Source organism: Sporothrix schenckii, assembly GCF_000961545.1.
Source record: "Sporothrix schenckii 1099-18 chromosome Unknown Cont41, whole genome shotgun sequence".
Taxonomy (NCBI): Eukaryota; Fungi; Ascomycota; class Sordariomycetes; order Ophiostomatales; family Ophiostomataceae; genus Sporothrix; species Sporothrix schenckii.
Window position 1 is genome coordinate 570,875 of NW_015971142.1, and position 23,763 is coordinate 594,637.

Genomic DNA, 23,763 nt, shown 5'->3' on the forward strand with positions numbered 1-23,763 from the left:
GGCGCGCCAAAATGACTAATCCAATATACCAGCGAGGCTGCATGCGGCTGCAAAGCGAGCTAGCTGCAGGAAGCACCAGCAATGTGTCTGACGGCAAAGGCAGCCAAAATTTCATATGCACCACACCTGCGTGTCCCCAGCCTTGCCCACAATGCCCGCTGCACGCAAGCTTCGAATGGAATAGGGCTCGTCTGCATCTCTCCTGCACTTCCAGCGGATTATACTTACCGTCGAACACCCACACGAGCATTGTTTCCTCTCACAATGTCTGGCAAACTCGACCGCCTCGACGCGCCTGGCATCCGCGCCGAGGGTGCTGTGCTGCACAGCATGCGCCGTGAAGTCGCAAACCAGTTGCGCCGCCAGCAGCTCGGCTTCCCAGGTGCACAACCCGTCAGCTTTACGCGCAAGCACATGGAAGAGCTGCGGAAACAAGAGTAGGTTGTCAGCGGTCTCGGGTGTACACCAAGCGAATTTGTTGCTAACACCGCACCGCACCGTCCAGCTACTACGTCTGCGAAAAGACCGACGGCATCCGCTACCTGCTCTACCTGACCGAAGACGAAGAGGGCGCTGAAATTCAATACCTCATCGACCGCAAGAACGATTACTGGTTCCTGCCGCCCGGCTCGCTGCACCTGCCCCGCGCCGAGGACGAGGCGGGCTTCCACGTCAAGACACTTGTCGACGGCGAGCTGGTCATGGACGACCTGGGCCATGGCGAGAAGCAGCCGACCTTTTTGGTGTTTGACTGCCTCGTGCTCGACAACAAGGACATGACGGAGCGTACCCTGGACAAGCGCCTGGGCTACTTCAAAGAGGCCGTCTACAAGCCGTACGACGCCCTGTTCCGCAAGTACCCCGAGGAGAAGCAGTTTCAGGCGTTTGCCATCCAGATGAAGGACATGCAGTACAGCTACGGCATCGAAATGATGTTCCGCACCGTGCTGCCCAACCTCAAGCACGGCAACGACGGCCTCATCTTTACGCGCTGCAATACCAACTACCGCCCCGGCACCGACCCGCACATCCTCAAGTGGAAGCGCGTCGAGGAAAACACAATCGACTTTCGCATCCAGCTGACCTTCCCGCCGTTGGCACCCGACAGCGTGGACGACGACGCCCACGGTCCCGTCAAGAACGGCGACACGCGCAACGGCGACGGGCACGCAAGCACAAATGGCGGGCCCGTTCTGCCGTTCGACTACGACGCCCTCCCGGCCGCCGACCTGTTCGCCTACTACGGCGACAACACCGCCGAGCCGTACCGCCACTTTGCGCCGATGTACCTCACCGAAGAGGAGTGGGAGCTGCTCAAGGCCACGGGCGACCCAATCTCCAACCGCGTCGTCGAGTGCGCGCTCGACGACCAGCAGCGCTGGCGTATCCACCGATTCCGTGACGACAAGCCCGAGGCCAACCACATTAGTGTTGTGAACAGTGTCCTCGAGAGCATCCGGGACAGCGTATCAGAGCAGGAGCTGAAAGAGGCCGCCAAAGGCTTCAAGGAAGGGTGGCGGGCACGTCGGCAGTCGACAGGACGGTAAAGCTTGTCTAGCTGAAGAGGTCTTTTCTCTATATACGGTTGGCAGTCGGTGTCCGGGTTTGGGTTTGGGATGGCGTTGTGGTATATCACTGGACACAGTTTTGCGTTCGATTTTGTTTAGTTTTCTAGCCTGACAGCTTTTGTCTTTCATGTTTTGTAGCATTCATTCACTGTTTTGATCACATGGTTGGAGGGACGGTGTATTAGGTATTGACAATCAATGGCTCTGCAGAAACACGTTATTTAAAACGACGAGGTTTATTGTCTGGCTCTACATGACATGGTGCTGCCTAAGCTGCATACACGTAGATTGCCGTTCTTTGACTGACCAAAGAAAAGACTATGATATGATATCCATCCACTCGTCCGTGGCGACAATTGCAAAAATATAAAGAAGAAAAGGTAGCCGGAAGGAAAAGAGGGACATGGCAGGGATCTGCTACAAAGCTCCCTTAACTTTCCTTCTCGGGTTGCAAAACATGCTTAGTCGCCAGTGCTGATATGAGACACCTTTCTCAACCGTCTTCACCCTTTCGCAGCCTCTCCATTATTAAGAGTCTCTTACCCATCAGACCAATTAGTGGTAGTTTTTCTCGTCCCCGATGAGCCACGATTGTTTTCCAGTGTGCTCTCGTGCAATTGCGGCATTTCCTTAAAAGTGGAAGGCCGCAACAAAGATGGCCGCAATGGCCATGCCAACCCAGACACCGCTAGCCTTGGCGGCGCCGGAGACGGTGACAACCGTGCTCACTGGGTCGACCTGGCTAGTGGTGGTGCCCAGAGGTGTGGTCAGCTTGCCAGTGTTGCCAGTGCCACCACTGACGCCGGGAGGGACAGTGAGGGTGTAGCTGGCAGTGCTTGCGGTATTGTAAGGGGAGAGGATGGTGGTGGTGTTGGGGAAGTGAGTAAGGTGGAACGAGCTGGTAGATGCACTCGTGCCCCAAACACCCTCAGCAGTGCTGGTGGACGTACCGCTCGAGGTCTTGTTGTTACCACCGTGGACAGTAGCAAACTCCGTTGCGGTAGCCGTCACCGTGAGCGTCTCCGCCTTGGGGGTGACGAGACCGCTGGCTGTCACATAGATCGTGGCAGTCGTAACGTGCGTCTCAAGCACAGTGATGGGGGCTGGGGAAGAGGAAGGGAGAACAGAGGACGAGCCACCACCGGTGACAGTAACCGTGACGGTCCCAGGGAGACCGGCACTACACTGCTGGGAGGAGACAGACGAGCTAGCAGGGAGGCTAGACGACGAGGCAGTGGTCTCAATGGTAACGGTCGTACCCTCAGTGACCGTGGTGGTCGTGTACACATACGACTGGGAGGGAGACTCCATGGCCCGGTGAACGAGAGTAGCAACAGGGGCCACGGGCTTGGTGTCCTGCTCGGCAAGCAAGTTGTTGTACTTTGAGAGGAGAGCATCATAGTCTTGCTTGTCTGTAGATGTAGAGGTTAGCAAGTACACGGACAAACAATCAAAATTCTGTGGGAGACCAGCAACCACTTACCATGGACGACCTGGTAAATCAAAACAAGAGCAAAAGCCAGGAAGACGATGGCCAGAACAGCCTTCGCAATGAGCTTGCCGATGCGGCGAGCCTTAGACGGCTGGGCCGGAGAGAAGCCATCGGTGGCATAAACAGCCGGAAAGGAAGTCTTGGTGGAGTTGAAGTGATCCATTTTATTTGTTTGGATGTGTAAAGAGAGAGATCTTTGAGGTGGTCAGCCTTGTGAGAAGGGTAGATAAAAGAGCGTGGTGCCGTTGATTAGGCTTTGGATGAAGCTTAAAAAAATAGGAAGCAACAAGGAGCGAGTGAAAGATGGACGGATGAATGAAGGCGAAAAAGTAAAGGAACGACGAAAAGAGGAGAGCGAAGAGAAGGAAAGAGAAGTGAGAAGACGAAATAAGTTGGTGGGAGGGGCGAGAAGAAAAGGGCCAAAAAATATGTTTGGTCGTTTGAGGCAGGAAAGGAAGGAGCAACCCACGCACGACAATCGAAACAGGAAGGAACAAACACAACACAGCACACCAAGACAAAACTGAAAACAACATGAAAAATGGCACGTTGGGCAAAAGCGAATGGGCAGTTCGTCTTGTTAGTCCGGAGAGATTGAGCGTCAAAGACACAAGACCGAAATTTCAAGGGATGGTGAAGGTGACGCAGAAACATGTATGCAACAGCTCTCTGGCGTGTCTAGCCGAAGGCGACACAAGAAAGGAAGCAACGATGTGTGCCCAACCAGACACGGAAGGACGCACGAGGACGAATATGTGCAAAAGGAGGCTTGCCAGGAAAGAGCATCCGGGGCGAGGTGGCAGAATGAAGTTGCTTGGGAAGGCGTGACCGACGTACCTTAGGAGACAGATGGCGGTAGATTGGCGGGATATTCGAAGATGGAGAAGGTGAAACGAGTGTCGGTTGCAAACGGTCACTGGAAAAGAGCATACATGTGATGATAAGGTTGGGTCAAAGGAGTGCGCGGCAAATAATTTGCTTTGAGATGTGATGCGAAAAGTGATGAAGAGCCGAAGTGACAAGAGATTACGAGAAAAGGAAGGAGGAGGAGATCAGAGAAAGCACCACCCGGCCAGTATCATAGACGGAAGGGCAGAATTACGTTTCCAGGCCGACCCGTGTCTCTCGATACGGTAAACGACTAAACGACGGCGGTAACGGAACCCGGCAAGCGTTAATGTTGTCGTCGTGAATCGCCAAGCACGGAAGGAACGACCGGGGACGCCTCCCTCTTGCCTCGTTACCATATAACACGCCATTTCGCCGCCATGACGCCTCCAATCGACACTACATCAGACGGTCATCTCCAGTATACAACCATGCCGGTTGAAGCCATGGCCGTGCAACGATCCCAACTCTCGACCTGCACGAACAAGGCGGTCCTGATGCAGCCCGATGCCATACCAAGATTCGCGGACTCCTTTCACTGCGTGCCACTTTCCCTCTTAAATCTTATGGCTGGCAGGCAGTCCAACGTCGCAATATGCAATCCGACAGGTTATTCCACCGATTCTTCCTTAGAAACCTCCAACTTGGCGTCTCTCATTCGTCCTGGCATGACGTCGGTGACACGTTTATTTTCCATGATTAGCTGCCAGACAAGCATGGTCCCAGAGCATCGCGAAGGTCCTACCTATACCCCATCCCACTTACCCATGCCCTCTTCCCCCTGCTACATCGTATACTGGTGGACCTTCTCAGATCAACAGCTTAGTCACCACGCTCGTGGCCGGTGCTGCAAAGCTTTGCGACACCTGCGGGTGGGAGAGGCAGAGCCAGCATAAGCTGACTGGTGTATTTGCACGTTTAACGTTCTGTCGCACAACTGGTGCGTCTAAGATCCGATACCGACTCAACGTGCAGCGTATTGCATCGTCGCCCTTCGTCAAGAAACAAAAAGACATGGGATCGAAAGAAACGACGTTGATAAGTGTGGATCGCGGAGCTTCGCGCGCAAAGTCACGGTACTTTAACCGGCGCGTAGATTGGCTGACTTTCGGTGTATACTGGTGGTGTCGCAAAGCTCTGGAAGTACCAGTACAACCAATCAGAACGGGCAGCCATTAACAATGATGGACCGCTGCACCTAACGCGTCTGCTAGTGCGGTCACGCCCAGCTAAATTACACAACAGCACGCGACGGAAAGAACGGCCAGGCCCACGCTAGGGTCTTGCAGTTGGTGGGCGTCGGCTGTGTCTCTCCAGTTCACCTTCCCTCCCAACCGCCAAAGCAAGACCAGCTCCTGCCGCCAAGTTGCCGTGTATTTCGCCGTACCTGCCCTCCTGCCCTGTCGCGCGAAATAGTAGGGCACCTTTATTTCGTCGCGTAATGCATCCGTCCACTTCCCCCTCTCTCCTCTCCCTTCCACTTTAATCCTCGCCATTGCGTGTGAATTTCCCATTCCCGTCTTTTTTTATTCTGCAATCCGACGGGCCAAGTTTCTACCTCTGATCTCGTCGCTGTTTCCTCTCCCATTTGCGCATTTCCCCTTCGCATTGGCATTGTCGAGGATCGTTGCTGGCGCTGTCCGCTGCGAGCCCGGCCCCTTTTTTTTCCACTCAAGAAGCTCGTCAGTCTATTCAGTCGCGTTTCTTCCCATTTTCTTCTGGACTCTTTTCTGCGCCACGCCAAAAGGACTCGATCGAGACAGAGGCCCAAAGGCTGCCTGAACAGACGTGCCCACACGCAATCATTGGCAGGCTAGGTCAGGGCACGGATCACAAGTTCAATCGAAATAAATATACACGAGACCCCCAACTCCTGACGCCTCTGCGACGACCAGCCACCCTTGTATCCCCGGCGGCGTCATCGCCAGTTTTTATCGCCATGGCACCGGCTCGTCGACGCGCTCCGGCGCGGAACGGAGCCTCTGCTAAGAGCCCTGATGTCGCAGAGACAGCGACCCCCGAATCAAACGCCGAGGTCAGCCTGCCGCGCAGAGCGGCCGCACCTCGAAAACAACAACAAGCAGCTAGCCGTGGCCGCGGCAAGAAGGCTGCCGACCCAGAATCTGAGGCCGAGGAGCAGGACGATGAGGACGAGGACGTGATCGATGCGCAGGAGGCAGACGATGACCAGGACGAGGCGCGGCCACACACTGCGCGGGCAGCAGCAGGGACGCAAGCCGAGGGTCCGCTGGTGCGCCTTCGCTTCAACGAGCCTCTCTCATGGCGGCCAGGAAAGCCAATTCCGACCGAAGAGCTGATCCGGCGTCTCGAGACACTGAGTCGTGAGCTGACGGACCTCGACCAGGAGACGTTTGACACTAAGTCGCTGGCCAAGACTGCCAAAGAGCTCGCAAGCCATAATCTCCTCAACCACAAGGACAAGGGCGTCAAGGCCTTTGCCGCCGCCTGCCTCGTTGACATTCTCTGCCTCTGCGCCCCCAACGCACCTTTCACCCAGACCCAGCTGAAGGTTGGTTTTTTTTTTTTTGGTTTTTTGCACAGCGGTTTCAAGGTTCTTCTCGCAGCCAGTACTAACAGACTCGTCACTCTAGGACGTCTTCGGCCTCTTCATCACTTCCATCTTGCCCGCTCTACAGGATCCCTCCAACACCTATGATGCCCAGCATAAGTATGTTCTGCATTCGCTGGCTGAGGTCCGCAGCATCGTCCTCCTCAACGACCTTGACAGCAGCGACGCGCTGCAGCTTCAGCTGTTTTCGTCTCTCTTCGACGCCATCTCGGCCCCCAAAAATGTGTCCGGCGGTCGCCTGCCCACCGACGTCGAGCACGACATCAGCGACGTGCTCATCAGCCTGATCGAGGAGGGCCCCAACGTACCTCCCAAGGTCGTCGATGTCATCATGGCCCAGTTCCTCCGTGCCGCCGCTCCGGGCGCCCTGCGCGACAAGGGTGTCCCCGACAAGGATGAGCTCGATCGCTATCAGTCGACCCTGCTTCTCAAGGAGGAACCCCCCGCCTACCAAATGGCCAAGCTCATCTGCCAGACGTGTGCGGACAAGATGACCCGCTCCGTTGCCCAGTACTTCAGTGATGTGATCATCGACTTTTCCGGCGTCGGCGGCAACGCCGCCGGCAACGGAAAGGGCCCGGCTGGGCACAAGGGCGGGAAGGGTTCTGACGATGAAGAGGAGGAGGACGAGGGCCTGAACGGGCCGTCTGAGTCCGACCTGCGGGAAATGAAAAAGGCACACTTGCTCCTGCGCGAGCTCTGGAGAGCCGCCCCGCAGGTGCTCAGCAATGTCGTGCCCCAGCTCGAGGCCGAGCTTTCGGCAGACAACGTCTACCTCCGGAAGCTGGCGTCGGAGACGCTCGGAGACATGATTGCAGGTATTGGTGCTGCTGGTCCACCGCCACTACCGGCTCTGGACCCTGCAGCGTACCCGCCCCTCAGATTGACCGACGAGCTTGCTACGCAGGCCACCGACAGCGTTCTGACGACGCCGACCTCGCCCCATTCCTTTGCCCAGACACACCCCCACGTGTACCAGAGCTTCATCAACCGGAAGAACGACAAGTCTGCCCTGATCCGCACTGCCTGGGTGACTGCTGCTGGCTACATTCTGTCCACGTCTGCGGGCGGTATCGGCCTCAGCCGTGAGGAGGAGACCGTCCTTGTCCTTGGCCTTGGCGACAAGCTCACCGACAGTGACGAAAAGGTCCGCCTGGCCTCCGTCAAGGCTATTGAGGCGTTCAACTTCCGCGATGTCATCACCAAGCTCGCCCCCCACGGCGGCGTCTCCAAGCAGGGGTCGGTGCTGTCCAACCTGGCCGACCGCTGCCGTGACCGGAAATCACACGTTCGCATCGAGGCCATGGCACTGCTCGGCAAGCTGTGGGCTGCAGCAACGGGCGAGCTGGCTGCAGGTGATGAGGCCGTGATTGCTGCCCTCGGTGGAGTCCCCACGCGCATCTTCAGCACAATTTATGCCAACGACCTGGAGCTGAACCTGCTTGTAGAGCGCATTTCCTACGAGTACCTCGTACCTCTCTCGTACCCTGCCGTCAAGAAGGCCCAGAAGGCCACCAATGGACGCGGCAGCCAGCAACAAAAGTCTGCCACTGGCGGTGGCATCGATGCCGACGCCGTCCGCGCCGAGCGCATCCTGCTCCTAGTACGCTCTTTGGATGTGAGCTCCAAGCGTGCCTTCTTCTCTCTCCAGAGCCGGCAGCCTCAGTTCTCGAGCATCATGGAAGGTTTCCTCAAGCAGTGTGAGGCCTACAACGGTGGTGTCGGCGAGGATGGCAAGAAAGCCGCGCCCAGCTTGGAAAAGAGTATCCAGTACCTATCGCAGTTCTTCCCCGACGCCGCCAAGGTTCGCGCTGATCTGCAGCGGTTCGCCAAGCTCAACGACCGCCGCAGCTACCAGCTTGTGCGCTTTGTCATTGGTCCTGAGCACGATTTTACGACCATGTACCGCGCCATGAAGGAGCTTGTGAAGAAGGTGCAGGGCACCAATTCGAGCACCATTCTGGACACGCTGCTTCCTCTGCTGTATCGTTCCGGCTGCATCATGTTCAACCGCAGCCACCTGACCACCATCATGGAGTACTCCAAGGCCGGCCACGAGGACATGGCCGCGACCGCCAATGAGATGCTCAAGGAGGTGTCGCAGCGGAACCCGGGTCTGTTCAAGACCACCATTGGCGAGCTGTGCAAGGAGCTGGCGACGCACGCGCCCACGGAGACACGCGAAAACGACCCTATTGTTATTGATTCACTCAAAGCGTGCTCGTCTTATGCCGCCAAGTACCCGCAGGAGGTCCCCCGCGACCGCAAATTTGTGCAGGCCTGGATCAGCTTCGCTGTCTTCGGACGACCGGAAAAGGCTGCCAAATATGCAGTCAGCATCTTGTTGTCCACCAAGGACGAGAAGAGCATGGTGAGCGCAACTGAGCTGGCCCGAAAGGTCACCAAGGACTTTACGTTCGAGTCACCGCGGTTCCTTAACAAGCTCGTCACGGTCAGCCAGCTGGCCCGGTTCGTGCCAAGCGTGATTGCCGATGCTGAAGACGATCTGCGGAAGCAAGCTATGGACATCCTCCGCGCCGTCCGCAGCCCGTCTTCAGCCAGCGACCCGGACTGGGTTGACGATGCGGACCTCGACGACGAAGGCAAGGCCAAGGTGCAATGCCTCAAGTTCCTGGTGCAACAGCTCCTTGGCACAAAGGACATTGACGAGGCCAAGAAGGACGGCAAGAACATTATCCGCTTCCTGGTCAAGTTCATTGTCCAGGACGGCGAGGTCACCAAGAGCAAAGACACGCCCAAACACCACTGCTCGCGGCTCCGGCTCGCTGCGGCACAGGCCATCCTCAAGATCTGCGCCAGCCGGCAATTCGACGAGATCCTCTCGCCCTCCGACTTCAACACACTGGCACTCGTCACACAAGACCAGCAGCCCCAGGTGCGTCGCGGTTTCATCGAGAAGCTGCAAAAATACTTGGTGCTTGGCAAGCTGCGCCCCCGGTTCTACACCATTGTGTTCCTGGCCGCCTTTGAACCTGTCACCGAGTTCCGGAACCAGATCGAGACGTGGATCCGCTCGCGGACCCGCTACTTCCAGGAGGCCAAGCAGAACGTCCTTGAGGGCGTCATTGCGCGCCTCATCTCGTTGCTCGCCCATCATCCCGACTACAGCGCCGAGGCCGACGATCTTGTTGACCATGCGCGCTACATCATTTTCTTCCTGAACAACGTCGCGACAGAATCGAGCCTCGGCCTGATCACAAAATATGCCGAGCGCGTCAAACAGACGCTTGATGGCATCAACGTGGAGAACAGCGAGAACCTGTACGTTCTTTCGGATCTTACACAGGCGACCATCCGCAAGTTCCAGCAGCGCAGGGGCTGGATCTTCGAATCCTATGCGGACAAGGTCGGTGTGCCCCAGGGCCTCTACTCGCCACTGCCATCGCACGATGTGGCGCTGGAGATTGCTCGCAAGCAGTACATTCCCGAAGGCGTTGAGGACCGATTGGACGACCTCCTCAAGGCAGCCGAGCGGAAGAAGGTGGGTTCCCCTTTCGTCCCCGTGAATTTTGCAAAGGAAATCCAATACTAACCCATCTTAGAAGCGCAAGTCGGGAGACGACTACCACCTGCAGCACGACGCCGCACAAAACGCCGCCAAGCGAGCCAAGACCTCGTCCGCGTCCCGGCCATCGGGCCCGTCTCGGTCAACGTCCAACAGCAAGGCCGCCTCCTCGGGTGCTGCTCCGTCGTCGTCGAGAAAGAGCGCCTCGGCTTCCAAGCCCAAGTCGAGCGGTGCCACCAAGCGCGTCGCGAAGCCCTCGCGGGCCATCAAATCCTCGCCCCCGGTCCGGATCCCCGACTCCGAACGGCGTCGTAGTGGACGCTCGGCTGTGGCCCAGACCTCGTACATGGAGCGGGACTCGGATGAAGACGATGAGGAGATGCTTGATGGTGTGGCCGAATGGCAGTATCTCGACAGCGAAGACGAAGAGGCCGGTACCAGTGCCACAAGGGCGCGGGACAGCGGCGGTCGGAGGCGGCAGAGCAAATCTGGCGGCGGCAGGGCCAGCAGCGGTGGCGACAGCGGTATGTGGGGTCGCTCGCTCCGGCAAGCAGCGTCCGATTCAGAAGCGGAGGGTGGTGATGACGGTGCCGAGAGCGAGTAGGGAAAAACTTGTGCCTGTTATTTTTTGCTGTTTTCTTGTTGCTACTCGAGGGTTTCTATTGTACTGTGGCTCTGTGACCGCTCTCGACCTAAGAATGGGATCTTTTTCTCCCGAATTTGTAACGAGGTGTTTGTCTTTTCTTGATGCGTTTTTATATCTATATCAAGGGATATATGGAAATCTGTCCAAAAATGGCTGTGCTCGGGTTGATGGGCGTGAAGGACAAATGTGCAGGGACGGTTAACCGGCTATGGATGCCAGTGATGGGTGAAAATAGCACTCCAAGGGGTAAGCGGTCTGTATAATGCCCATTGTTCCTTATTGTATGTCTGTGTTTTCTGTTTCGTTATCATTAAAAATCAAATACTTGCTGAAATTTTATATTTTATTAATTTATCGGGTATCCAACATAGATGGTCATTTGCACCAATCGACTGAAAGGTTTGCGGTTCATTAATTTTCGATTCAAGTGGTTTACGAAGTTGACTTGTACGGCGCATTGTTATAATAAAAATAACACTTTCTTTTTAAAAAAGGCAGAGATCTAAGCTTATCATTTCCTCTTAAAAATGCTGCTAAAATATTAGAAGTGAATACCATACTTTGACATGGCTGCGGTCTTCACACTTGTACAAAAGCCAACATGATATACGTTGTACCTGTGCAGCACATATTTAAATGTCGACGCGTGACGATACATGTGGGGGATATACAACAGACGACAAGACAGTCAAAGTAGAAGTACAGATGGTTGGATAACATGTAGTGAAAAGCGCCCCAGGAAATAAAAAGTACAAAAATATAAGACAAAACTTATGTATAAAAAAACATTTGATTGTTTTGGTCAAAATCAGCATCCACCCAACTCCAGCTTCCTCCAACCTGTATTATCAAAAATACCAGAAAAAAACAGGAAAAACACAATGACAGCAACGCGACATGAGAATATCGAAAGTGTAATACAAGATACAAAAAACACACGCACGAGAGAACAGTCCCTTTTGAATGATGTTAACCGGCACCTGGTGTCGATGTCTGGGACGCAGAGCCGGACGAGCCGCCTGCACCGTCGCCACTCTTCCGTGACACGGCCTCGTTCGTACTCTGCGACCCGAGGCCCGCGCCCGGCGAGGGCCGCTGGGGCGCAGTACTGGCTGCCGCGGCCGCTGATGGTACAGAGGGTGATGCGGACCCGGCGGGCAGGGAGCTAACCGGTGGAGGCAAGCCGTTGGCGGCGGCCTCGCGTGCCAGCCGTAGGTCGACCTTTTCTCTGTGGAAACGGTTCTTGAGGTGGACTTCAAAATTGCCGACCGTCGTCTCTGGGCCGGGTGTGTACAGCTTGCCTGGGCAGTCGTGGCATCGAATGCGGGGCAAGTACCAGAACTTGTAGTTGTCCAAGGGCTCGCCAGCGCTGGGCGCAGGCACGAGCTGCTCGTCCTTGTTGAACACGCTGTATCGCATAACACCTTCAAACGAGTCGTGGGGGTAGCTGCGCTCGCGCAGGCGCTGGAGCGCATCGAGGAGCCATTGTGGAGGAGGAGGCTGGAGACGAGAGAGAGGAATGTTAGAGCTACATCAAAGATAGAAGACACAACGATGGAAGACCAGGAAAGTACATACAGCTGGGGGCGCATCGACTTCGGATGCAGGAGGGGGTGGCGCGGGCAGGCGGCCGAGATGGGCGTGTGGGACGGCAGACCGTGTGGGCGCAAGCGCATTCTTGCTGGAGGGTGTCGTGGGGGGTGGACCCATGGAGTTGCTCGCAGAGCGCGGCTGCTGCTGGGAACCCGGGGCAGAGGATTGTAATTGCTGGTGGCTGGACGACGGCGTCTGTGAGCCCGACTCGGAGGCCGCAGCCGGTGGAGCAGCACCGGTGCTTTGTCGTGTCTTGATGTCGCGCAGCAGCTTCTTCAACCGGTCCTTGTTCACCTTGAAAGTGACCACAAGACGCGACGGCACCTGCACCTCGTCCACCGAGTCTTCACGTGGGTCGCGTGTTGCGCGCCGACCAAGGCGCGACTCGTGGTGGTGGATCGTGCCAGCCTCGGGCGTTTCCGAGCGACCAATGTTCGCCATGCGTTGTTGGGCAGCCGACGCCGCGCCGCGGATGCCACGCGTGCGCGCGGTGCCGGCCAGCTGAGACATGGACGGCGAGTCGGGCGAGGAATCGTCGCTTTCGTCCGAGTCGGACTCGCCGTCGCGTCCGCCGCGCCGCCGGCCAGTGCCAGACGGGCCTGCTGCGCGCTTGTAGAGTCTGCTCTCGTCGACGTCGGTCGCGGCACCGGGCAGCACAGACGAGACGATGAGCGTGCGGATGGTCCGCTGGCGGTCTTTGAGGTCGGGCAGGATGGGACCGCCGCGCCGGTTGACAGAACGCTTCTGGCGGCGCTGCTCGCGCGAAAAGGTCAATTCGTTGCGCTCGAGTTCCGCTTCGCTCAGCTCGTACAGGTACGGCGCATACTCCTTGGCCTGCTGCTGCGGCCGGAACACGACGGGGAGGGGGGAGGGGAGGAAGGCAGACACCAGATCCGGGTCTTCGATCGGGCGGCCGTCAAAGGGATGGCCGACGCTGTAGAGCCCACGGGTGAAGAGCTGCGTCTGCTCGCGGATGCAGTGGGCAATGGCGGTCGTGAACTCGCCCGACAGCGACAGGTCGCGCGCCATGCTTGCTGCGAACTCCTCGGGCGAGTTCATGGGGTTGTTGATCTCCCATTCAAACTGGTCGACAAGCGTGTGCTGGCCGATCGTGATGTTCAGCTTGACCAGTATGCGCATCTCGTCGTTCTTGTAGGCGGAGTAGGGCAGCTCGGGATCGAGGGCGTCCTCGTCCGAGTAGACGAGCGGGTAGAAGTCGCCGAGCTGCTCCTGGATCTGCTGGAAGACCTGCTCGTAGACCTGGTTCGAGACCGGCGGCCGCAGGCCCAGGTCCTCCATGAGCTGCGCCGTGAACAGCTCCGGCGGCACGAGGCGGTCGTGCAGGTTCCACGTGAACGTGTCGCGCAGCTTGACCTTGTCCCACTCGACGTCGACGCGGATGGGCACGAGCTCCTCGTGCTGTTCGGCCTGCTGGGCCATGTCCTTGCGGTTGTACTTGAGCGGCGGCGTGGTGCGTTTGCCTGGCCGCATCTTCTGTGTGGGATACAGGATGCGCGGCGGCCCGTTCACCTCCGTGTAGCCGTTGCCCAGGCCGACATAGCCTTCGCCGTAGATGTGGCGCGAGGGGAAATACTGGCGGTACTCGGTGCGCAGCTTGCGGTAGTCGTCGGCGTACATGTGCAGGTTCCGGAAGTCCTTCTGCATCTGCACCTGGGCCGCCTGGAGCGCGGCCGAGTGCAGCCCGTCATGTGTCAGATAGCGCTCGACGAGCACCTGGTTGTACGTGTCCTTGTCGCGGCCAGCGGCCTTCTTCGCGGCAATTGGCGCGCCGGAGGTCGATCGAGCCGGAGACGCGGCACCGGACGCCGATTTGGTATCACCAGCGCCCGCAGCGTCGGAGCCCGTCGGAGCATCCGTGCCGCCCGGGACTGATTGAGAAGTGGGAGGGGGTGGAGAGGTCGAGGCGGATGGAACAGGTCCGGATTGCGACGGCGTTGACGCGACTCCTGACGAGGGCGCGGCTGAAGGTGGCGCTGAAGCCGCCGGGGGAGCCGACATGGCGCGGAGGAGGTGTCGTCGCCGTGCAGCGGCGACGGCGGCCCCAGGACGTATTCCGCGGCTGGAGGAAGGGCAGGAGAGGGACGGGGCACCGTGGTGATGATGGAGGGCGACGTGTGTGGATGGCGGGCGTCCGTTTCGCGAATGGGGGTGTTGATGGGACTCGTGCAAAAAGGCACACTGTAAAAAGAAGGAATCGCGGTTCTGTGGTCGTTTCTTTCTCCTGGCGTCGGAAGCAACGAATCAAGGGGCTGGGGCGGGTGCTTGCGGGTCACAAAAGTGTCTATGTACTGGTACTATGTGGGACGTGGAGTTTGGCTCAAAAAGCGCATATTCCACGTACTAGGTACATTTGATCATGCTTGGCTGCTGCGTGGTAGCTGGATACATGCTTCTGTTAGTACATTAGCAGTTCTCAGAGGTCACCGCCTAACATCCACCCAAGCACCATTCGCGCCTGCCCAAAAGCAAAGACGACCAAAGCTTTTGGTACTGCTTTGAGACAGAGATTTTTAGCCTCCGCTGAAGCCAAAAATACAGGCTTGCACAAGGAAGCTGCAAAGCAGCACGATTACGATGCATTACACTGCACCGGCGCACCAGGGCTTTCCCAAAAGAGCACAGAACAGGAATAACCCCCGCCATAAACCTCGAACGGCGGCCCGCAGCATGGGCCTTTGTTCCCCTCCATCGCCGCCCTCTCAGCGCATAGTTTTTGCTGCAATTGTTTTCCCCTCCTTTTCCTCTCTTTACATCAACGCAAAGCTCCAGCAAGCTTTTCGCCGTTGAATATTCCCACCTCCACACTACCTGAACAACATCTCCGGCACCGACCGAAAGTTGCAAAAATGGCGTCCGAAGACAAGGAAATCGGTTAGTATTTTCTTTTGCCCTCCCAAAGCGCTCGCCATCTCGATTGGGAAGGCCTTGCGCTGGGCGTACGACACGAGCTTTGGGGCGTCTGCTGCGGGACGTGGTTGACGTCGCGTGCTGTCTTGACGCACGGCGGAACGCCCAGTTTGCTGGCCGAGTGGCTTGCGGATTGTGACGAGCGCACGTTGGATTGTTGGACCCGGCCGTTGCATTGCTGTGTCGTTCTTTTCGCGCTCGTCTTAGACCACGTGCACACCACTCGAGATCCTTATGCTAATTTTTTATTTTCTTTTCAACGACAACAGACTACACCCTCAACAACCCCGACACGCTGACCAAGTACAAGTCGGCTGCCCAGATCTCCGAGAAGGCCCTGGCTGCTGTCTCGGCTCTCTGCGTTGCTGGTGCCAAGATCGTCGACATCTGCGAGAAGGGCGACAAGCTGATTGAGGAGGAGCTGGCCAAGGTCTACAGAGGAAAGAAGGTCAATAAGGGTACGTCAGTCTGAAGAGACGGAGACAGGAAGAGGGTGAAGGCGAGACATCGTTGCTAACATTTGCCTCGCAAAATAGGCTTCTCTCACCCCACGACCGTTTCCCCCAGCTCGTATGTCACCCCCTACACCCCGCTGAGATCGGACGAGACCGAGGCCGCTGTCGAGCTCCAGGCCGGCGAGCCCGTCAAGATCCAGCTTGGTGCCCAGATTGATGGCTTTGGCTCCATTGTCTGCAACACGATTCTCGTGCCCGCCGAGGGCCAGTCTGGCGACGAGGTCGTTACCGGCCGTCCCGCGGACTTGATTCTGGCGACATACTACGCCAACGAGCTGCTGCTCCGCCTGCTGCTCCCTCCTGGCATCCTGGCTTCGGGCACCGACGAGGAGAAGGCGAAAGCCGCCGCCGCCAAGCCCCTCACCCAGAGCAAGATCAACTCCTTGCTGGAGACGGTCGCCAAGTCGTACGAGGTCAACCAGGTCGAGAACACCACGTCGTGGCTGTTTGAGCACAACGACATTGAGGGTGCCAAGAAGATCATCCTGGCCCCCAGCGAGGGCTCCAAGGGTGACGGCAACCCCGAGGTGGGCGACGTGTGGGGCGTTGAGGTCGGCATGAGCCTGGGCGCTGGTAAGGTGAAGACGCTGGAGCAGCGGTCGACCCTGCACCGGCGCACCATCCAGACGTACGGCCTGAAGCGCCCGACGTCGCGCAAGATCTACTCGGAGGTCCAGAAGAAGTTCGGCCTCTTCCCCTTCAGCCTGCGGCAGCTGGACGACGAGCGCGATGCCAAGTCGGGTGTCGTCGAATGCGTCCGCGGCAACGTCTTCCGCCAGTACGAGCTGGTCGGCGACAAGGACGGCGCCCCTGTGGCCCGACTGCTGACGACCGTTGCCATCACGAAGAATGGCATCACCAAGCTGGGCAGCGCCCCCGCCCTGGACCTGAGCAAGTACCAGTCGGACAAGAAGATCACGGACGCGGAGATCCTCAAGATCCTCGAGCAGCCCCTGGCGAGAAACACCGGCGCCAAGAGCAAGAACAAGAAGAAGAAGAAGAAGCCCGCCAAGAAGGCCGCCGCCGCCAAGGCCGAGGAAGAGGACGATGACGAGGAGGACAGCGACGACGACAGCGAGTAGACTTGTCTGGCTAACCGCCTCGTTTGCCTTGTTGGATCATGACTCATTTCTGGGGGCATGTGTGTGCACATATGCGTTTCGATGTAGGCTATGCAAAGTAAAATAAAAAAGGTTGGGTTTGGGGTCATGGCATGATGCTGGCATATAAAATACATAAATTATAAAAATCAAAACTCGGCACTCGACACTCCAACACGTACCTGTGACGGCTGTCGCATATGGCGACACAGCCGTTGACTGCGATGTCCATGGTGAATCATTCCTTGCACATCTCAAGCGACGCCTTTGTGAAACCAATGAGGGACAAGTGACCGATGGGCCGCCACTTGCTGGGATGCATGAGACATGGGCGCCCACATGGTACTTTTTGTCTCTTTTCAACACCACAAGAGAATGAGCGATATACGACCGGCAGACACATTGGTAAGTGGAGTGAATCTGGGACCGGATGGAAGCATCTCCTAATATTGTCCTCGAATAGATGGAGGAAGTCCAATAAATCAAAGCGGACACCGATAACGTTTACGGCCCTACATACATCATCGAGACTGTTTTGGTCTGGTCAGCTGAAACTAACATAGATTGGCAGCAGACCTGGATGCGAAGACGAGATGAAATGGGGGAAGAGAAAGACGTACAAAGAACGTTGCGCGTGAAAGAGGTAATGCGTGGCTGTTCGACGTAATCGCCTATCTTACACTATCTTACATAGTACAGAGAACAGCCACACGATCCGAATGACGGGAGCAAAGTGCAAAATAGTTGTCGATAACAACGATGGGCATCATTGACCAAGAAAGAAACATTTGGAATGGCGGAGTGGAAGGAGAATGGCAAAGAGTCGAAATACGAAATTGGATAACATAAAATGGGCATATAAAAAATATCTTGGAAAACGCGGGTTGGTGCCGCCAAAATAAACATTTCGCGATAAGAGCAAATGTAAGAAAAACGGATCGAAACGAGATAAACGCAAGGATATGCATCTTGCTGGATGTCCTGATTACTTCATGTGGACGAAATACTGCGGGATTCATGGTTGATGGAGCAAATTACGACCAGGATCCAACACTCTGGTGGCTTCCCCCTATCTCCTTCCACCTGGGGTAAAAATAATCAACAGAACAAAGGGCAGCAGGAGCAGAGGTAACAAAAAGGAAACAGCGAGGAGCTGCCTGCAGCCCGGACGTTCAAGTGGTTAGGTTCTCCCATTACTGTCGGCCTAGACGGAAGGAACTCGCCCCCCCTAACAAAGACCTGGAATATAGGTGGAAAAAGAAATCAAATTGCATACAAAACAGCGCGAATGTAAAATGTGCGAGATGCACGTCGCATGGTACGGCTGTTCGGGTGGAATGGAATGGAGGCAGCATGCCTCTACCTGTCTTTTCGTGCTGGACGTGCACTTCACTTCCGTGCATGCTGCCCTTCATGTGGGCTGCAATCTCTCTTGCTCCCCTTTTTTTCACCCTGTGGCCGGGCCTTCCCTCATTATTTACTTTTACGCATCGTCTCAGGCAGAATAGGGGGCCCATATTGGCCACCCACGCCCGTATTTGTGCTAGTCAGAGGAAAGAGCGTATACATTGAAAACCAAGAGACAATGTGATAAAACAAGAAAGTATGCGATAGAAGATGGAAGGAACGACGATGCACAACGAGATCGAAGGGGGCAAGGAAGGAAGCCCGGCGAAGGAGCGAGGGGAAAAGGAGAGACGACGACGGCCAGAGACGCAAATAAGCCGCTGCATGAGGCAAGAGCGACAGGAGTAATGTAATGCCAGCCTTAACACTCGTATCTTACGCAGTATAACTGACTAGTGACATACTAGTGTGATCCGATTTCCAGCGCTCTGTCCCCTGTAAGAGCGCCACGTTATTCGCTGTAGCTGGTGCTACCAGTGCTAGAGCCAGGACTCGTCGAGGCTGGTCTAGGCGTCTAGGCTGGCCTGTCCCCTCCCTGGATGCTCAATTTCTCTCGTGCTTGTCGTTCCTCTACCTTCCTCCTCAACTTCCTGACGACTGCTGCAGAGTACGCGACTGCCTCGACTGGCAATCGAAGCAACGACTTCTTGCTGTTGTCTGCACACGGACTTACTTTGGTATGCAAAGCTTGCGCGTTCGTTCCTACTTCCTTCTTGTTTGAGAAAACGCGGTCTTTACTGATTCTTTTGCAGACGCTGCCGAAACAAGCAGGAGCGACGAGCAAAGCGCCGCGTCAAGCTGCAAAAGAGGGAAGGAGCTCCCAGCACGCCTCCCTTTCTTTTTGCTCCCTCCGACGACAACCACCGATTTTCGTTTTCTCTTTGCTGCCACGGATAACCTCCGAGACGGAAATATACGGCTGTACTGTTTTGGATTGTCTTGTCTCTGCGTCCGTGGTTTGAGCAGTCCGCCAAAGCTTTGCTCCAGCCTTTTCGCCCGGACGCAAAAAATCAAACACACATATCCCGTGCCACTACACCCAACGCGAGGCCTGATTCAAGATCCAAGAGGTACCCAAGCAGTAATTAGGAACGCCAGATCGTACGAGACCGTCCGAATTTTGTCAAGCTGTTGCGTTCGGCTGGGATCGAAAATTGGGGGTGGCGAGCGAGGCGGACATTCTGGGACTGAGGAGGACTGAAAGAGGTCCGGGAAAGGCGCCCGACACGAGTCTTGCGTCTCTCCTTGTCTTCACTCATAACTAGCCATGCCGCCAGCGCCGCACACGGCCACGAGGGCGACACGCTCGCGCTTCTCCAGTCCCCTGCATAGCGGCGTGGCGGATGCGGCAGCGGGCAGTGGCAGCAGCATTGGCCGCCAGGTTGGCAGCGGGAGCACGCCAACATCGAGCACCACTGCTGGCAGCAGCAACAATGGTGTGACCAACGCTCAAAGGGCCATGATGGCGCGCTGGCTGGAGCCGCCCGTGCAGAGCAAGTCCAGTTTCGAAGAGGCTGGTTTTCAAAGACACGGTGTGTTTGAAGGCATGGCACCTCTAGGCACACTGCCAAAGGCTGTGAACGTGGCGAAGCGCATCAGCGGTCTCCCCGAGGAGAAGCTGTTTCACGAAGGATCGCCCCTGGGCCGCCAAACCGTGAAGCAGCAACAAAAGCGGAAAGAGCAGCAAGGGCAGCAGGGTCGGCGAGCTGGACAGCAGGGGCCGGATGACGACGACGACGGTGAAGCGCGGAGAGAACTGCCAACAGTGGAAACCGACACCCAAGAGCAAGATTCGACCGGGACGCAGCACCAGGAGCATGACGAGGATTCAAAACCCCAGGAACGACAGCCAATCTCCACTTTGAATTCCAAAAAAATCATCCTGAAGCGGCCAAACGCTGGAAAGCACGTCCCGACACGCATCATCGTGGCACCGAAACGGTCGACCCGATCAGGCCCTCAAAGTGCCACGAGCGACGTTGCCGACAGAGAGGATGCACACCAAGAGTCTGGACCAAACGCGCCCTCCACACCCATCACGCCAACGACACCGAGCACACGGCGGAGCATCATATTTCGTCCTGCTCCCGGAAACTCAAAACGCCAGGCGCGTGCATCGGCAAGGCAGCAAGAGAAACAGCGGCGGAAAAGCCAGGAAGCCACGGACGAGGCGGCCGACGACGCTGACCAAAGCGACCAAGAGACTGCTGGAGGCCCTGATGCTGTGCTGACGGCGGATGTTGACGCAGGTGACCAAGTCCATTCCAATGAGAGCGCCGAAGTCCAATCTGAGAAACCAGCGCTCGAGAAACCAAAATCGGCGAAGCGGCCCGTCGGCCGGCCAAAGTCCAGACGATCGCTGGCCGCCGAGCAACGTGCGCTGAAGCAGAAGGAGGCGGCCGAGGCAGAAGCAGAACGTATCGTCGCCGCCGAAGCCGAGGCGCAAATCGAAGCAGAGGCTCCCCCAGTATTAACCCCTGTAACCACAGCTGCTCCGATCCGTCCCGAGAACGGTCAAGAAGCAGACACGGAAGGCGATGTACGTGACTCGGATGGCGACTCGGTTGGCGACTCGTTTGACTCACAGGACGAGGACAACGATGGATACGGCGGCAAGCCTTCTGGATTCGACTCTAGTTTCTTGCCACTCAATACACCATACGGGCTACAGCGACCACGCTCTGACAGCAACGCTACGGAAGTCAACAGGGAAGTCACTGATAAGGTTGTTGACCTTGCTGTTGAAGAAGCGGTGCGTCACTTCCGCTATCCTACTGCCTGGGCTCTGCGGACCCTCTACGACGAGCAGGCGGGAAACCAGACCTTTTTGACCATGGTGGAGGACGTTTTTCAGCAGACTGCCGATCGTGAAGCCATCAACACCTTTGCTCGTATGGTCCACGAGAAGAAGAAAGAAGGAAAGAAGGATAACAAAGGCTGTAAACACTTTGTCCCGCCAGGGACCGACATCAACATTGCCGCTCACAAACCCATTCCGGCTCCCTACGCCGACCTCATCACCATGGACCTTCCGCAGTTCACGACCGACGTCTCGGGCAACATTATTGACAGCACGACGGACGATACTGCGCATGCAAGAAAGAGAGTGAAGCTTACGGACGAGGACAGCGAACTTGTGGTCACGCCGCCCGCACCGGCAACGGTTTCCATGCACACATTCGCTCCCCCACAGCCCTCTGTGGCTTCGGACGCCAGCCATCGTGAAACGGAGCAACCCGCCTCTGCTTCCAAGAAGAGTAGTGCCAAGGTCAAGACGCCTCTTCAATCGCCAAGGGCATCAAAGACTCCGGCAGCTTTGTCTGCTTCTGCCACCCCCAAGACGCCCACGAAGACACCCCGCGGACGGCCTGGTAGACCCCCGGGCAGCAAGAACAAAACTCTTGCCGAGAAAGCCGCCAGTGCTCAGAAGAAGCAACCTGTTCCCAAGATCGAAGAGGATGCGACGATGACGACGCCTCCACCGTTCGCTCAAGGGATTGATGCGGCTCCGTCTACACCTCCAACAATCCGACGCCATTTGCGGGCAGACTCGGTGGCATCATCACTCTCACCCGCTCTGTCCATCTCACCGCCCAGCAAGAATGCCAGGGGACTTTACGTCGACGGTGAAACAATCAGTGACAAGGACAACGACGTGGTCATGCGTGATGCAACTGGCGGTGCCGTGACTAGTATTGGGTGGACAGCCGAGACGGTGAAACGTACGACGACAAAGAAAGACGGTGTTCACGAATCTGACATGGCGAAGAGCAGGACACACGAAGACGATTCTAAGGAATCATCTGTTTCTCAATCCAAGCGAGGTGGAGGGGGTGCGGATCGCCGTCGTGGAGGACCAGGATCAGGCAGAGGTGGGAGGAGGCGAGGAGCTGGCCGCCCCCCCAAAAATCGGACTCTCACTGGAGCTGGCTTGTCTGCCCCCAAAGCCTCTACCACAACACAACCACCAGAGCCCACGCCCACGCCAGCGCCAGCACCAGAAACAGCCCTACAGCCAATAGCGACCCGAAACAGGTCGTCCGCAAAAAAGTCACCCACACCATTACCCGCGTTAATTTCTCCGCTGTCTTCATCATCGCAGCCGCAGTCCCAAACTCAAACTCACACCACAGGTTCACAACACAGTCACCATCAGCAACCGAAACGGACTTCTGCTGCGGCGGCTGCAGCGGCCATTTCAGCATCAGCAAAAGACGAAATGCCCGCTGCTGTCGAGGATCACATTTCTGTGCGCCCCGTGTCTGTCGCGAAACGCGCGCAAAATGGCAACGGCAAGAGCAGAAACAGCACTGCAGCTCTGCCATCACCAGCCATGAACAGCACCGATGCCGCTCCCAATTCTCTTGGTAAGAGCGAGTCGGATGAGGCTGGAGAGGAGCGTCTGGCCCGACTGCGACGCGAGGCACGTGGCGTCACCAACAGTATTGGTGTTGCCCCTGAAAGCTTCACACGGGGAAGTGCTACCCTTCTATCTACGGGTGCGGCGTCCTCATCCCGGCCGACTTCAGCGTCACGGAGCAGACGTGGCTCGGTTCCCGACGCGGCGAGTCACCAGCCGCTGCTGGAGACGCCACAGCCGCAACGACAACGGCAGCTGCGCGCTTCCACGACGGCCACGCGCACGACGCGGTCGGCCCGCAAGCGCGCATTCGATGAGGTAGACGAAGACCTGTCTCCGAGGAGCGGTAGCTTTCCCTCCGACGACTTGCCGTCGACGCGACTGCAGACGCCTGTGCCGGCGCAACAAGTCGCCGCGGTAAATGGGTCGAATGGCAACTCACGCGCTGGCACGCCTGGACCGAAGTCCAAGAAGCCGCGCGTCGGACTTCGCGTCAAGTCATCGTAAGTACTTTGTTCTGCATCGTTCTACGTCCATTTTGACGACTTTTGGGGTGCGCGCTGCGTCTGTTTCATCATTTGTCGCCTCGAGCGTCTCACCGAATGAAGGTGGCGATGAGGCGATGAGCTGGGGTGAAGGACGACCGACTGGGCGCAGCACGCGTCTCACGCTCTGGTCTGGACAGCGTCGCATCATCGACTTTGTCAATCTACGACAATCACGACGAAGGCTATTTAGGGGTGCAAATGTATCTCGTCGCAGATGGGGATTCTTTTGCTAACGGTTCGTTTAGGCCTGTGAAGAAAAAGACTGGCACTTCTGCTGGTGTGCCTCGCGCCAGCGGAGAACGCGGCAGTCCCGTGGCAAATGGCGCACCTAGTAATCAGGTAGGTGCATCTCGCGAGTGCTTGCATCATGTTCATGGTCGTTTTTGCATCCTATTTTGTGGACTTCTCATGATGTTTTCATCGCACTCTCGTTGTTTTTCTGGCGCTGCTCGCCTTTTTTGTCCTTGGCCTCTCTACCTGACTACGCTCGCCCCATTTCCGATGTTCATTTCCAACCCTGCCCAAATAGCCTATGCCTGATTTTGTCGGGCTTATGGCCAAACGCGTCTTCTGTTTCATGCCCACTGATTGGGGGCCCCACT

General features: G+C 56.8%; 8 protein-coding genes across 8 annotated transcripts; 5 read left to right on the forward strand and 3 right to left on the reverse strand.

Annotated features, from left to right (window-relative positions):
* Window positions 1-264: 264 nt before the first annotated feature.
* Window positions 265-1,547, forward strand: SPSK_07590 (mRNA guanylyltransferase; the record flags this gene model as incomplete). Its single annotated transcript, XM_016734249.1, has 2 exons — window positions 265-437; window positions 506-1,547. 2 exons carry the CDS (start codon window positions 265-267, stop codon window positions 1,545-1,547), a joined length of 1,215 nt encoding a protein of 404 aa, XP_016590486.1.
* A 651-nt stretch (window positions 1,548-2,198) lies between these two features.
* SPSK_07748 (uncharacterized protein) lies at window positions 2,199-3,223 on the reverse strand (the record flags this gene model as incomplete). Its single annotated transcript, XM_016734405.1, has 2 exons — window positions 2,199-2,980; window positions 3,052-3,223. The coding sequence occupies 2 exons, from the start codon at window positions 3,221-3,223 to the stop codon at window positions 2,199-2,201; spliced, it is 954 nt and encodes a 317-aa protein (XP_016590487.1).
* A 1,105-nt stretch (window positions 3,224-4,328) lies between these two features.
* On the forward strand, window positions 4,329-5,127 carry SPSK_07899 (uncharacterized protein; the record flags this gene model as incomplete). Its single annotated transcript, XM_016734552.1, has 2 exons — window positions 4,329-4,621; window positions 4,659-5,127. The coding sequence occupies 2 exons, from the start codon at window positions 4,329-4,331 to the stop codon at window positions 5,125-5,127; spliced, it is 762 nt and encodes a 253-aa protein (XP_016590488.1).
* Window positions 5,128-5,177: 50 nt separating this feature from the next.
* On the reverse strand, window positions 5,178-5,444 carry SPSK_10824 (uncharacterized protein; the record flags this gene model as incomplete). The annotated part of the gene is made up of 1 exon (XM_016737091.1): window positions 5,178-5,444. One exon carries the CDS (start codon window positions 5,442-5,444, stop codon window positions 5,178-5,180), a length of 267 nt encoding a protein of 88 aa, XP_016590489.1.
* A 443-nt stretch (window positions 5,445-5,887) lies between these two features.
* Window positions 5,888-10,668, forward strand: SPSK_06874 (sister chromatid cohesion protein PDS5; the record flags this gene model as incomplete). The annotated part of the gene is made up of 3 exons (XM_016733547.1): window positions 5,888-6,478; window positions 6,561-10,040; window positions 10,102-10,668. 3 exons carry the CDS (start codon window positions 5,888-5,890, stop codon window positions 10,666-10,668), a joined length of 4,638 nt encoding a protein of 1,545 aa, XP_016590490.1.
* A 1,011-nt stretch (window positions 10,669-11,679) lies between these two features.
* On the reverse strand, window positions 11,680-14,322 carry SPSK_07039 (uncharacterized protein; the record flags this gene model as incomplete). The annotated part of the gene is made up of 2 exons (XM_016733709.1): window positions 11,680-12,210; window positions 12,289-14,322. 2 exons carry the CDS (start codon window positions 14,320-14,322, stop codon window positions 11,680-11,682), a joined length of 2,565 nt encoding a protein of 854 aa, XP_016590491.1.
* Window positions 14,323-15,170: 848 nt separating this feature from the next.
* SPSK_07389 (methionyl aminopeptidase) lies at window positions 15,171-16,828 on the forward strand (the record flags this gene model as incomplete). Its single annotated transcript, XM_016734052.1, has 4 exons — window positions 15,171-15,199; window positions 15,224-15,387; window positions 15,501-15,689; window positions 15,768-16,828. The coding sequence occupies 4 exons, from the start codon at window positions 15,171-15,173 to the stop codon at window positions 16,826-16,828; spliced, it is 1,443 nt and encodes a 480-aa protein (XP_016590492.1).
* A 2,692-nt stretch (window positions 16,829-19,520) lies between these two features.
* On the forward strand, window positions 19,521-23,120 carry SPSK_06917 (uncharacterized protein; the record flags this gene model as incomplete). The annotated part of the gene is made up of 1 exon (XM_016733587.1): window positions 19,521-23,120. The coding sequence occupies one exon, from the start codon at window positions 19,521-19,523 to the stop codon at window positions 23,118-23,120; it is 3,600 nt and encodes a 1,199-aa protein (XP_016590493.1).
* Between the last annotated feature and the right edge of the window lie 643 nt (window positions 23,121-23,763).